We start from the raw sequence: 12779 nt of genomic DNA on the forward strand, positions 1-12779 counted from the left end.
AAAAAAGATTGAAAATACACCAAACAAGCTCACAAATGTATATTTTATTTTATAGTTATATATGATGTTTATTCACATATATATTTAAGGTATCACTGTTATGGCAGTGAGATCTTTATGGCACAAGACAACGATTTGCCTCTATTTTGCTCATAACTAGATTCTGAACACCTAGAACTGTGCCCTGCATATAGCAGTTCTCTCTCTCTCTCCCCCTCCCTCCCTCCCTCTCTCTCTCTCTCTCTCTTATCATTTGCTTCCTCCGCCTCCCCTTTCTTTAGCTTTCTCTCTCAGAATGAAGCAGCATATTTTTATGGTGACTAGAGGTAAGATGGAATTAATTTGATTCTCAACAAATCCTAGACATTAAACAAATGCAGTCTTAAGTTAATGTGGGGCTCAAGGGTCAGCTCGTACTGCAAAGTTTAGTGACAGTGAAACTGGCCTGTGAATTGGAGGGACTTTCCATCACCAACTCCAGTGCCCTGGCTTGTCTGAGTAACAACTACTGAATCATTCAGGAAAGCAACTTGGAGTCATTCTAAATGCCTCCGCACCCCCCCAACACACATTTCAATCTTGGTCAGCTGTTGAATATTCTATTTTCTATCAGTTTAACTTCTGTATCATCTTTACTCAATTTATCCTGTTTGTCTCTCAGTCTCTTTAGACTCTCTCAATTCCTGTATATTTATTTATATACATATAGTGGCATTTATTTATGCATATATGAAAATTACATATTGTCTCCTTTTTACAATATTCCATGAGACATTCATGACTAACTTGTCATAGACTGATGTTTGTATTTCTGTACCAATTCTATCTTTCTCTGTGTGTAATAGAATGCCTAGCTCAGCATTTTGAGAGGACTGTCTATGAGACCTAATTCTTGCAAATGGTGTATGAGTAGAAACGTGTCCAGAAAAATTCACCCAATATATGCTCTTCATGGGAGGACACAAATTATTTCCCTTTCCTTTCATCTCATGGATGGAATGCACGTGATGGGGCTTATTCTCAACCATGGGTTATCATGAAAAAAGAGAGCTAAGCAAAATTAGAATAGTAAGATGTCCCCGTTGTGAAGCAGATCCAAGTACACCCCCTGAAAAGGCAAATGGACTATCAAATGTTTAAACTACAGTGTCCTGCAGGCAGTATTACTGACAAAGAGCAAGCCAGATCCTAGTTGGCAAATATCCCCAGTTCATTTGGAATTCTATATTGACTTTGACCATGGCATTATGATCACCAGACATGTAATAAATAAGCAAGCCAAGAATAGATAGGATTGGCTGATGTGTCTCTTACATGATACATAGTGAACCAAATTTCTCCAAGATACACATGTGCTAAAAAGGCCTTTACATTCTGAAAATATTTCAGAATTTATATGAGAGCAGAGAAACAGTTTCTATGGAGATTACAGTAGTCAAAGTACTTCTATAACTGGGCAATAAAGAGGCCTAAAAACTTTTCTCTCAACAAATTTGTCATATGAAAATATTATGAGAGAAAGGAAATTTTTGATAGGTAAGTTTGTATAGTAGATAAGTATAGTAAAAATAAATAATTCTTCAAATCAAATTTCTCCATTTATGGACTGTAAAGTCTCTAACAAGTCATTTAGCCTATTGTTATATGGCTTTTTTCCCATCTACAATAAAGAGGCAATTAAAAAATTAATCTTGGGGCTGAGGAGATGGCTCAGTAGTTAAGAGCACTGACTACTCTTCCAGAGGTCCTGAGTTCAATTCCCAGCAACTACATGGAGGCTCATATCCATCAGTAAGGGGATCTGATACCATCTTCTGGTGTGTATGAAGACAGCTACAGTGTATTCACATATATAAAATAAATAAATCTTTAAAAAATTAATCTTTAGGTCCCTTCTCAGGATCAGTATGATAATGAACAACAAGGCATACATACAGATACATTAATTAACTAGAAATTGTAGGAAAATGGGGCACTGGAGACTTGGGTATGGACTGAAGTTTAGTTCTGTGGAGCCCAGCACACATGTGGTATTCATGTGCTGTGATATGTTTGAACATTTATAGCTATTTAAAGATGGTGTCATCTTGGACTTTTAAGGTGAGGTTTTTATCCAATAACAAGTGTCTGTATCAGAAAGAGCAAAAGAGTGATTTAACACAGAAAAATAAAACCGAGAAAAATGGTGCTAGCAATGTCAATACTAACAGTAAAGAGTAAAGGGAGAGGAAGAGACACAATAGACCTGAAGCTAGAGACCCCAAAGCATGAAGAGGTAAGGAGTAATGTTACCTTAAGTCCCTGAGAGGCACACCACTTCCTACATAGGATTTTGAATATGATTGATAGGAGGAAGTAAATTTCTGCATTTCAAGCCACTTTATTGGGCACTTTGTTGAGATAGACTTAGAAATTAATAAGATTTAACCACTGAAGTATGGCATGGTGTCATAATGAGCACTTAGACTCATAGAAATAAATAGATGTTCTTAATGGCCAGAAACTAGAAGAATTTTAAGAGGCACAGTAGAAAGTTGTTTTTTAAAGGGAATGTTGGTAAAAAATATGGACACTAAATATTCTGGTGAGGGCTCAGAAGCAAGTGAGGAGGATGTCAAAGAAAGCACCTATTATTATCCTAAGGAGTACATACCTCATCACTAATTAAATGGAGATGAGAAAAGGAATAGAAAATAGACTTTTGTTAAGGCACAGGAGAGAGTGAGGAGCAGGTGACTAGAATTGGCAAATAGTCTTTTCATGCAGTGGTAGAAAACTTGGCTGAGTTGATTTGACATTCATGTAGGAGAGAGACATTTGCAAAGGATGAATTTGGATCTTATCTGGGGTGACTTGAAGGTGAAGTCTGGTTTTTCTTTGCTGTGTAGAGAAAACGTGGTAGGGAAGACATTACATAGGAACCAGTTGGACACTTTTGACTGGCCCATACAGATTGCAAAGGGTGCCACAGTTAGGAAATTCCCCTTTGGGAAAGGTACAATGTAGAGAAAGCCAAGTGCATGGATAGAGAACTTGTGTTGAGAGATTGGGCATGTGAAACATAGATAATCTCTGGGACTTCTGCACAAAACCAAAGCCAAGGTGGGATAGTCATAAAAAGCCATCGGTGCATCTTCTTTTTTTTTGTTTGCTTTTTGTATTTTGTTTTTTGGAGACAGGGTTTCTCTGTATAGCCCTGGCAGTCCTGGAACTCACTCTGTAGACCAGGCTGGCCTTGATGGTGCATCTTCTTTAGGTTATGGTATAGATCCCTAGTGTGTACACAGAAGACTTGTGGGGGTTCTGGAAACATTGAATCAGCAGGACTTGAGATGATGGTTTAGACAGATTTAGATTTATAATTTATGCAAGCATGTTTATGTTTAGAAATGGAGCTAATGCCACACTAGTTAGAATGCAGTGGATATTCTTTGCATTTGAGGCAAATATGAACTTCATAGGACCAAAGTGCACAGTTCAACAGAAATTCTGATACTTCAATTTACCAAGTCTAAAACAGCATCACGGGATTGCTCATTCTAACCTAGACTACTCTTCAAGAAAGAAAATAATGACTACTTTTCAGTATTCCAAATATGGGGTCCCATCTTAGACCAGAATCTAGTTTCCCATGATGTCATCATCAGATTCATTTTCAAAGAAATTGCATAGCTAAATTATACCTGATAAAACGAAACCATGTTGGACTTCTTTCTGATGGGCATGTTGTCTAATTGTCTAATTGTCAATTAGCAAAAGCCCAAGGAAATGTGAAAAAAGTCAGAAGTCAGAGAAAGAGGGCAGGAAATGTCAGTGAAATGACAAATACCAAGAGAAGCTTGAGTCAGCTGGAACTCAGGGACAAGCGTTCACTCCTGAAGTTCCATAGAGCGCACTACCCTGCCCTCTTACCAAACATTTGGATGCTTGATTCTATGTATAGAAAAGGAAAATATTGTTTTAATGTGCAGTTTATGTCACTATGATTGGATGGAGGCCAAGGAAACTAGTCCAGGGTCACAAGCAAGAAGCTATGATGTATAGGCCTTGCATAACTCCCATTTGAAATTCCTTCTGAATGCATTATTGAACTGACAGTGTCTTTGTTTTGACAGGTTGCCATAGCACTGGGAACTATGAAGGCCCCCATATGTCTGGTAGAAAATAAGAACAAGCAGCTGTTGGTGAATCCAAAAGCCATCCATATTCTTAACAATATTTCTCAGCCTGTGGTCGTGGTGGCCATTGTGGGGATGTACCGCACAGGAAAATCCTACCTGATGAACTGCCTGGCTGGTCAGAACCATGGTGAGTGTTTTTCTGGATGGAGGCCAATGCTCCCTCTCCTCATGATTCAGGTTCTTACTTGTGCTAGAGCCACATATGGGAAAGCCATCCCATCTTCTTAACCTTGAGTTAGTCACAGGCATCCAATCCTTTTTCTTCTTTTACTTCTGTTAAGAAAATAGCTCATGCTGCTCCTCAGGATCCTACACAATGCAATTTCATCTTTTCTTACTTGACTTCTGTAGCTGCATCTCCTCTATTCTGAAAAATGCTTTGGTTTCTGTGTGGAATGTGTCTATCACAGTAAGGGGACTTTGTTATTTAAAATATGAGAATCCTTCTGCACTCAACATTGTACCATGAATACCCCATACCTCATTTACCAATTATTAAAGTAAAATTCTATTCTTTCAATTCCTTGTCTACTCCTTCTTACTTTTATATTTTTCAAGTCACCCATCTTCTATTTTATTTGAAATTTTAATTTACCCATTGATTTACAGATACATGTCTTTCTTGAGTCAGGCTGCAAGTGTCCTAGGGTGGCCTAGAACTCACTATGAAATTGAAGATGACGTTGAATTGATCTTCCTGTCTTCACTCTTCTCAGTCTTTAAAGCCTGTTTGTTCAGACTCATTCTTGTCATCAAAGCGTTCTTTACTTCCTTTGACTCAGAAGATGATCTTTCATTTCCACTTTGGACCCTTATTTGGCATTGTCCATATGTCTGACTTCTTGGTTCTTGATATTTATGTTAAATGAAGCCAAATGTTTATGATGACATGGAGACAACACTATTTTAACGTGGGATGTTCTGCCATGCTGAAATTTTTGAACTTCCTTAGTTGCCTAGTCTATAAGCTTTATATATATATATATATATATATATATTCTCTTCTTCTCTTCAGGCTTCCCTCTGGGATCCACAGTACAGTCTCAAACCAAGGGCATCTGGATGTGGTGTGTGCCTCACCCAACAAAGCCAAATCACACCCTGATCCTTCTAGACACTGAGGGTCTTGGTGATGTAGAAAAGGTGAGTTATCAAGTGAAATAATACATAATAAATAATATATAATAAATAATAATTTCTGTTTATGCTATAATTTAGACATTAGTACAATTTATATAAACAAGATAGCTTTATTTTTAGATCCTTTGTCATCTTGCCCCAGAATTCACCATTCAATCTTTTACCCTCTGTAGTAGCAAACAAATTTCCTGTATGCTGACTGGAAGGATTTCCTCGGGGCAGTGTAAAATGGTGTTTTTATCTAGAAGATGCTGGCATGGTGGTTGATAGCATTAATCCATCATGACCTTATTCCACCAAGTTCTTAACAGTTAGCAGTAGGCTCCCACACTTAGCCAGTGCTCTTTTTCTAACTTTTATACCTATATTCAATTTGATATGCCAAGGTCTCACAGTTCTCTTATCCATTAACAGAAAAGCTCACGTATGTTGAATGAATCTTATAAATTTACCATTCTCATTACTTTCAGTGATGTATAAAGACACATAAAATATCTAGTTGACATAAATGACTGCTTGTTGTCATTAATTGGATATAATTGATGATCTCAGTTGTGTCAAGCACATGGACAGGAGTCAAATATATGCTGACTGAATAGTTGCTAGCACCTGCAATTGAATATCTAACTTTTCTCCAGATACCAGCCTAGGTTTTACAATATGTAATATGTTCATCCATGCCATGATAAAATTTAAACAAAAGAAAGAAAATGCTTTAAGATAATACCATTAAAATTCTATTATCACAATAGCATAACAGTAGTAACAACAAATCTTAATGCAATAGTTAAAGCTGAAATGTGTGTTCATGCCCTTACAACCTGTTCCTAATAGATTACTTGAAATAATAGGTGAAGGCTCAAGTGAACAATGATCTGGATGAGCTTTAAATGAGAATTAAGGAAAGAGTTAGCTAGCTCCCAAGATCCTTACCTGTGTGCCTTCTAGGGTGACCCTAGGAATGATGCCTGGATCTTCGCCCTGGCCGTGCTTCTGAGCAGCACTTTTGTTTACAATAACATGAGTACCATCAACAACGATGCCCTGGAGAAGCTGCAGTATCCTTCAAAGAGCCAAGGTTCTATCTTCTGCTGAGGAACTTTGAGGAATGAGAGTTTGGTGTGACTGAGTTGCTACTGGCACATCAGATAGGACAGAAAAACAAAAGGTTTATGCTTACTTTTTCAATAAAGGAATTATGATTTGGGGTTCCTTTTCTTTAACTGGGTCCTGGTTATGTGACAAAACTCACAGAGCTCATCAGAGCAAAGTCCTCCCCAAGATCTGATGGGATAGAAGATGCTGGAGAGTTCATAGGCTTCTTTCCAGACTTTATCTGGACTGTCCGGGACTTCACTCTGGAGCTGAAGTTGGATGGCCACTGCATCACAGAAGATCAGTACCTGGAGAATGCCTTGAAGCTGGTTCCAGGTATCAGAGCTTGAACTGGGTACAGAGTATCGTAATATGGGGGGTGGGTGGGTCATGTCTGGAGTAGCATGGGCATTTGAGGCTAGACTGAAGTCTGTAGAAGTGGGAACTGCGAGTTGGATGAAAATGCTTAAGGCTAGGAGTTTAATCTCAAGAAGAGCAGTCAACTTGTACTTTACCCACAATGTACCTTAGCATCAAATGAGAAAAGAGTAAAAGTCTGGAAAACTAAGCACTCCTCTCTGCTCCCTTGACCTCTGCTTTTGTTGATGAAAACAACTAGACTCCTATTTGTTAGACACAAAATCTCAACAAAAAGCTGCCGGTTGAAATAATCTATTTCACATACTTAGTCTAATTGTTCCAAAGTAGAAATACAGCTTTCTCAAACTCGTATAAATATATTCTCCATAATTTTTTAAATAAATGCAAATAAAACTATCTCCTCAACTTATACTTTTTTGCCTTTTCAATCTATCTAAAGCCCATCAGAACAGCATGTTACCATCTCCATTACGGCTTCCTTCTCAACACAGGTTTTTGTTATAATTTCAAGTAATAGTTTCAATGTGTTCTATCTACACAGCTATGTCACTTAGGAAACTTTCAGAGAAACTCCAATTTTCTTTCACCCCTTCATTTCTTTCCATTCCTGTAGTTAGCAAGCATTTTGAAGCTATTGGTTGAGGATAAGCAGGACCGACTGTTGTCAATTTCTATAAAGTCCTGACCTGTGAGTTTGAAGAGAAGTGGCTCATCTTCACATAAGACTTAAAAGTAGTGGTACCTTTAGGGTGTTCTTTGGACATTTGTACTATAAAATAGCTTCCTATTTTAAAACTCATTTTAGTGTCATAGTGGTATTGTCATGAATTTTCTTCCTAGTTTTTTCCTCTTATCAATTTCTACATAAAACTGAGAATAATGTAGATTTAAATTTCACTTTCAGTCAACAAGGCACTAATTCAGTAATCATCTAATAAAAAAGTCACTTATTCTATACTCCAGTGTAGGGGAATGCCAGGGCCAGGAAGTGGGAGAGGGTAGATTGTGTGTGTGTGTGGGGGGGGGGCAGAGTTTCCCCCTCCCCCTCCCAGAGGGGAAATCGGGAAAGGAGATAGCATTTGAAATGTAAATAAAGAAAATATATAATAAAAAATAAAAACCAAAAAATAAAAATAAAAAATAAATAAAAAAGTCACTTATTATCCAAAACCACATCCAAGATTAGAATGCTTTAAAACTAGCAATAATTCTAGATTCAGATATCTGCATAGACATTTCCGTGGTTCAAGCCTAATTTGCAAAGAAATATGGGCCATCAGTTTTTAAAAGGTGTGAATGTTATCCTGCAGCCTTGTATATGATAATCTTCAACAATAAATAAAAATGCCCATGTCCAGCAGTGCATGGCCAACACAAAATGTACTCTCGGTTGTTTTGAAAGCCTTACAATGCTTTGTCTATGAATCTTTTAACATTACAAATCTTTGCCTTGTATATATTTTGGTCCCCAATCTTTTAATATTACAAATCTTTGGCTTATATATATTATGGTCCCCAATATTCTGTATTGATCTTCTGTGTATGTTTTAGTGTTTGTATGTGTTTCATGTGTCTTTTCTCTGATTTTTTTTCTGTTTGCTTGGTTTGTTCCATTCTAGTTTGTTTCTTTATATTTTATCATTATAATAATCATTATTATCATTATTATTATTATCATAAGTCAGTTTGTTTTCTAATGAGAGAGGAAAAGGAAGAGTGTGGATTTGTGAGAGTGGGGAAATGCAGAGTATCTGGGAGCAGATGGAGGAAGGGAAACTCTAACTAGAATACAGTGTAGAAAAACAAATATATTTCAATAAATTAACCCAATTAAGCTATATAAAATTATATATAAGATAAAATGTAATATTGCTATATATTCATATTTATACTCAGTGGATGAAGTGCTTGCCTAAGATATGGAAGACCATAGGATTGGTGTCCAATACTTTCTAATCTATGTTTGCTAACATATACCTTTAGTTTGATACTAAGCAGATGGTGGTAGAAGGATCAGGAGTTATAGGTCATCCTTGGTTACATAGTGAGTCCTGGGCCAACCTAGATTAGTCTTAAATCCTTGTATGAAAACTAAAGCCAACTAACCATACAAACAACCAACTTCCCCCTCTCAAACCATGACTTCTTTTCTTTTACCCTACCATGTACACCTATGTACATCTGTTTGTACATCTCTATGTACACCTGTGTACATATGTACACATATGACTATCTGTTTCTCTTTTCTTCCTCAGGGCAGGATCCCCGAACGGAGACATCCAACTGGCCCAGGGAATGCATCAGGAAGTTCTTCCCCAGGAGGAAGTGTTTTGTCTTTGACTGGCCAGTGAGTGACCCACAACTCTTAGCCAAGATTGAGAGTATCCCAGAAAGCCAACTGAACCCTAAATTTCAGGAGCAACTGAAGGCCTTTAGTTCTCATATCTTCACCCATGCAACTGGCAAGAGACTTGGAGAGGGGATCCTGGTCACTGGGAGTCGTGAGTCACTTTTCCAAAGCTTATGTCTTCTCCGGGTCAATAGAGAATGAAGTTGGGGTTCTTGGCTAGAATAGCCAGTATTTTTCTTTGCCATACAGGAATGTGGGAATGCCAAAGTCTGTGTCATACATGGAAATCCCCATTTCTTTATTTACATCTCTTTACTTAGGAAAGAGTGAAGCCTGCATAGTAATAAGTCATGAAAGTTAATGGTTTCACAAGAGAGATGTAAACTTTGTTTTACGTTGGATGTTTTGGTATACATCTGGAATCCCAGCCATGTAGGAGTCTGAGGTAGTGGGGATCCAAAGCTTGATGCTAGCCAAGGCTAAAATTGTCTGAGGCTAATAAACAGGCTGAAGAATGGGGAGCTGAGTTCATCAGAGCAGCAAGTGCTTATAGTGGGTGGAGGCCCTGGCTCAGTCTCCAAAACCAGAAGAAATAACTAACATGCCAATTACATAAGTTGGCAAATAGATATAAAACAGGGCTGGGAAATAGCTCAAAGGAAGTTTACTTACTCAGCCTGCAAGATAGGCCAGTGGCTTAATGCTAGAATCACAAAAGCACATTAATTAATAAATAGATAAAATTGATAAATGTAGAGCTGTGGGTGTCATATCAGGTCATAGGGTCAATCCTCAGTGTCACAGCCCATCACCCAGCCAACCAAAAATTTCAGTCAATTTACATCAGTCAGAAAAGAAACAGCAGGCCTTGAGTGCATGGTTAGTGAATGAGTGAGAAACAAATTTGAACTTAATCTTCCATACTGAGCAGACTTTTGGACATGGGAACTGTACAGTAGCCCATGCGAAGATAGGTCCATGCCAGATTAACCTGTTTTACTGCCTCAAAACTCTTGACTTTCTTAGACAAAGGCTCCACATTTTCATTTGGAAATGGAGTCAGAAATTAAAGAATTCATTCTACACAATAGGCTGCTTCATTCATTTTCCTGAGAAAGCATGCTAGGAATCTTTTGAACAAGCTGCTTTAGTCATTAATTTAATTTTGAAGTGGGGTGAAGAACAATAAAAGCAAACACATAAGAAAAACAATTGTGGATTTTACACAAATGGGTTCATAGAAGGAGCATGAGGATGATGACAAGGAGGAAGATAACGGGAAGAAAATAGAAGAGTGTATTCAGTACCGTGGAGCTTTTGAGGATGTAGGCCACCACATCTTGTAAAATAGGGAGTGAAAAATTTCCAATGTGCACTCCATGTGATGTTTGCCTAGGACTGGGGAATCTAGTGCAGACCTACGTGGATGCCATCAACACTGGGACAGTACCTTGCTTGGAGAATGCAGTAAAAACACTGGCCCAATGTGAGAATTCCACAGCAGTGCAGAAGGCAGCTGAGCACTACAGTGAGCAGATGGCCCATCGAGTGAGGCTCCCCACAGCCACGCTCCAGGAGCTGCTGGATGAGCATGCAGCCTGTGAGAAGGAAGCCATAGCTGTCTTCATGGAGCACTCCTTCAAGGATGATGAGCGGGAGTTCCAGAAGAGGCTGGTGGTGATGTACCTTAGCATTTATTCTTACTGATGCCCACCCTTGTGCCATACAGCTACAACTCTGCTGTTTGATTCTAAGCTGCATCCTTATAATAAAGGAGCCTGGGGTTCTTATTGGTAATGAGTTCTTCAACATAACTTCACTTTTCTCTCAATGAGGTAATTTTCATTTGTAATATTTTTTAATAAAATATAAAGGTGTCTTGCCTGTGTACCATAGGTATGTGGTGCCCATGAAGGCTAGAAGGATATATTAGATCTCTTGTATTTGGAATTACATTTGGTTGTAAGCTGCCATGTGGATGCTGGGAACTGAGCCTTGGACCACTGGAAGAGCAGTCATTGTTCTTGACTGCTGAGCCATCTCTATAGTTCAAGTTCACTTTTGTTGCTATAGAAGAAGTTGATATATGGTTAATGTCTTTAAAAATAGGTACTTATAAGTCACAGTTTGTCAAGTCAGGTGCAGCATTGGGTATATGGGTCTCTGCTCAGTATATTCCAACCTTAAATCCAGTGCCAGATGGACTTGGGTCTTTGTTAGAGGCTCTAGAATACTTTTATTTGGTGTGTCGGAGGGCATTCTGCCCTTCCCTTACATCTCATCTCTGTGGGTTTTCTTGTCTATAATCAACTGTAGAAAAGTGACTTTGGCAGGTTCCTATGGTTAAGTAAATATCACTTTGTTTTAAAAAATCTTTTGACAAAGTTTATATATGAACCACTAGGAATATTAAATGTTTATTTTCTTATCAGTTTTCCAAATAGTAATACAATATCTGTCAATCTCAGAACTGACAAACTGTTATTTTTTTTAAAGTGTCACTATAAATTAATGAGTTCATTTATCTTTCATGGAGTTGGCACACTGAAGCTTTTAAGATTATGACAGTCATTTTTGGTCAGCAAATTCCATCTTTTGAAGTCAGTCCATGCTGTAAAGTGATGCTGCCCAGGATTAATGTCCATTTATTCTGGATGATGCACTGTGAGGCAGAGGCATCATTCTGATGCCCAGAGACACTGTCCATAATGTTTCTGTTTTACTCTATCTTTGATGATTCTAAAATTTACAAACATCATCCACAGTGAGCAAGGCAGCTGCATTGTCATTTACAAGTATAAATAGGTGTGAAGTTAAAGGAACTCAAATTTAGCTGGGCAGTGGTGGCGCATGCCTATAATCCCAGCACTTGGGAGGCAGAGGCAGGCGAATTTCTGAGTTCAAGGCCATCCTGGTCTACAGAGTGAGTTCCAGGACAGCTGGGGCTACACAGAACAAACAAACAAACAAACAAACAAAAACAAAAAGAAAAAAGGAACTCAAATTTGTCTAATGTTACACCCTTTATTCTCATTAAAGGAATTCACAAGGCACTCAATTTTCTGTTCAACAAAATCCCTGCTCAGAACTGAGAGCTGGGTTTGCTGGGCAGAGATTTTCACCCATCCCAAAGCTCAATCTCCAGAGAAGCTCAGGCCAAGCAGGTTGTATGTTGAACTCATTTTCAGTGCTAAGAAAACCATGCATCTTAGTAAGCAAACTGCACCAGAGTCCACTGCCAGTGATCCCTACTGTGTGCTACTGAACTTGAGGCCAAGGAAAGAACAGGTTTCCAGAAGTCACTCAGCATGCTTCCTTGTTTTCCAGAACTCAGCACAGGGTATCTTTCTCTGTTTTTAATTTCTCTGGTTTTTCTTCTCTACAATCAACTATAGAAGACTAATTTTGCTTTTAGTCTTTTGTGTATTTTGTCATATTCTTTAAAATTTATAAAGTATTGTAACAATAAAAATGAGTATTATAAAAGTTGTTTGATGCCAGGCAGTGGTGGTACATGCCTTTAATCCCAGCACTTGAGAGGCAGAGGAAGGTAGATTTCTGAGTTTGAGGCCAGCCTGGTCCAGGACAGCTAGAGCTATACAGAGAAACCCTGTCTTGAAAAACTCAAAAAA

The 12779-nt window shown here is 38.2% G+C and overlaps 2 protein-coding genes across 4 annotated transcripts in view; both read left to right on the forward strand.

Moving 5' to 3' along the window:
- Mcph1 (microcephalin 1) overlaps positions 1-12779 on the forward strand; it is a 401136-nt gene that overhangs the window by 203654 nt on the left and 184703 nt on the right. The gene's annotated exons all lie outside the window — the stretch shown is intronic.
- LOC116070722 overlaps positions 1-12779 on the forward strand; it is a 54267-nt gene that overhangs the window by 27047 nt on the left and 14441 nt on the right. Inside the window, exons 13-18 of the mRNA XM_031342171.1 lie at positions 4116-4308; positions 5197-5324; positions 6270-6379; positions 6556-6752; positions 9053-9298; positions 10544-10824. Coding sequence (XP_031198031.1) covers positions 4116-4308; positions 5197-5324; positions 6270-6379; positions 6556-6752; positions 9053-9298; positions 10544-10824 — 1155 coding nt within the window. The remainder of the gene's footprint in view (positions 1-4115; positions 4309-5196; positions 5325-6269; positions 6380-6555; positions 6753-9052; positions 9299-10543; positions 10825-12779) is intronic.

Source organism: Mastomys coucha, unplaced genomic scaffold (assembly GCF_008632895.1).
Source record: "Mastomys coucha isolate ucsf_1 unplaced genomic scaffold, UCSF_Mcou_1 pScaffold22, whole genome shotgun sequence".
In the NCBI taxonomy this organism is placed as follows: domain Eukaryota; kingdom Metazoa; phylum Chordata; class Mammalia; order Rodentia; family Muridae; genus Mastomys; species Mastomys coucha.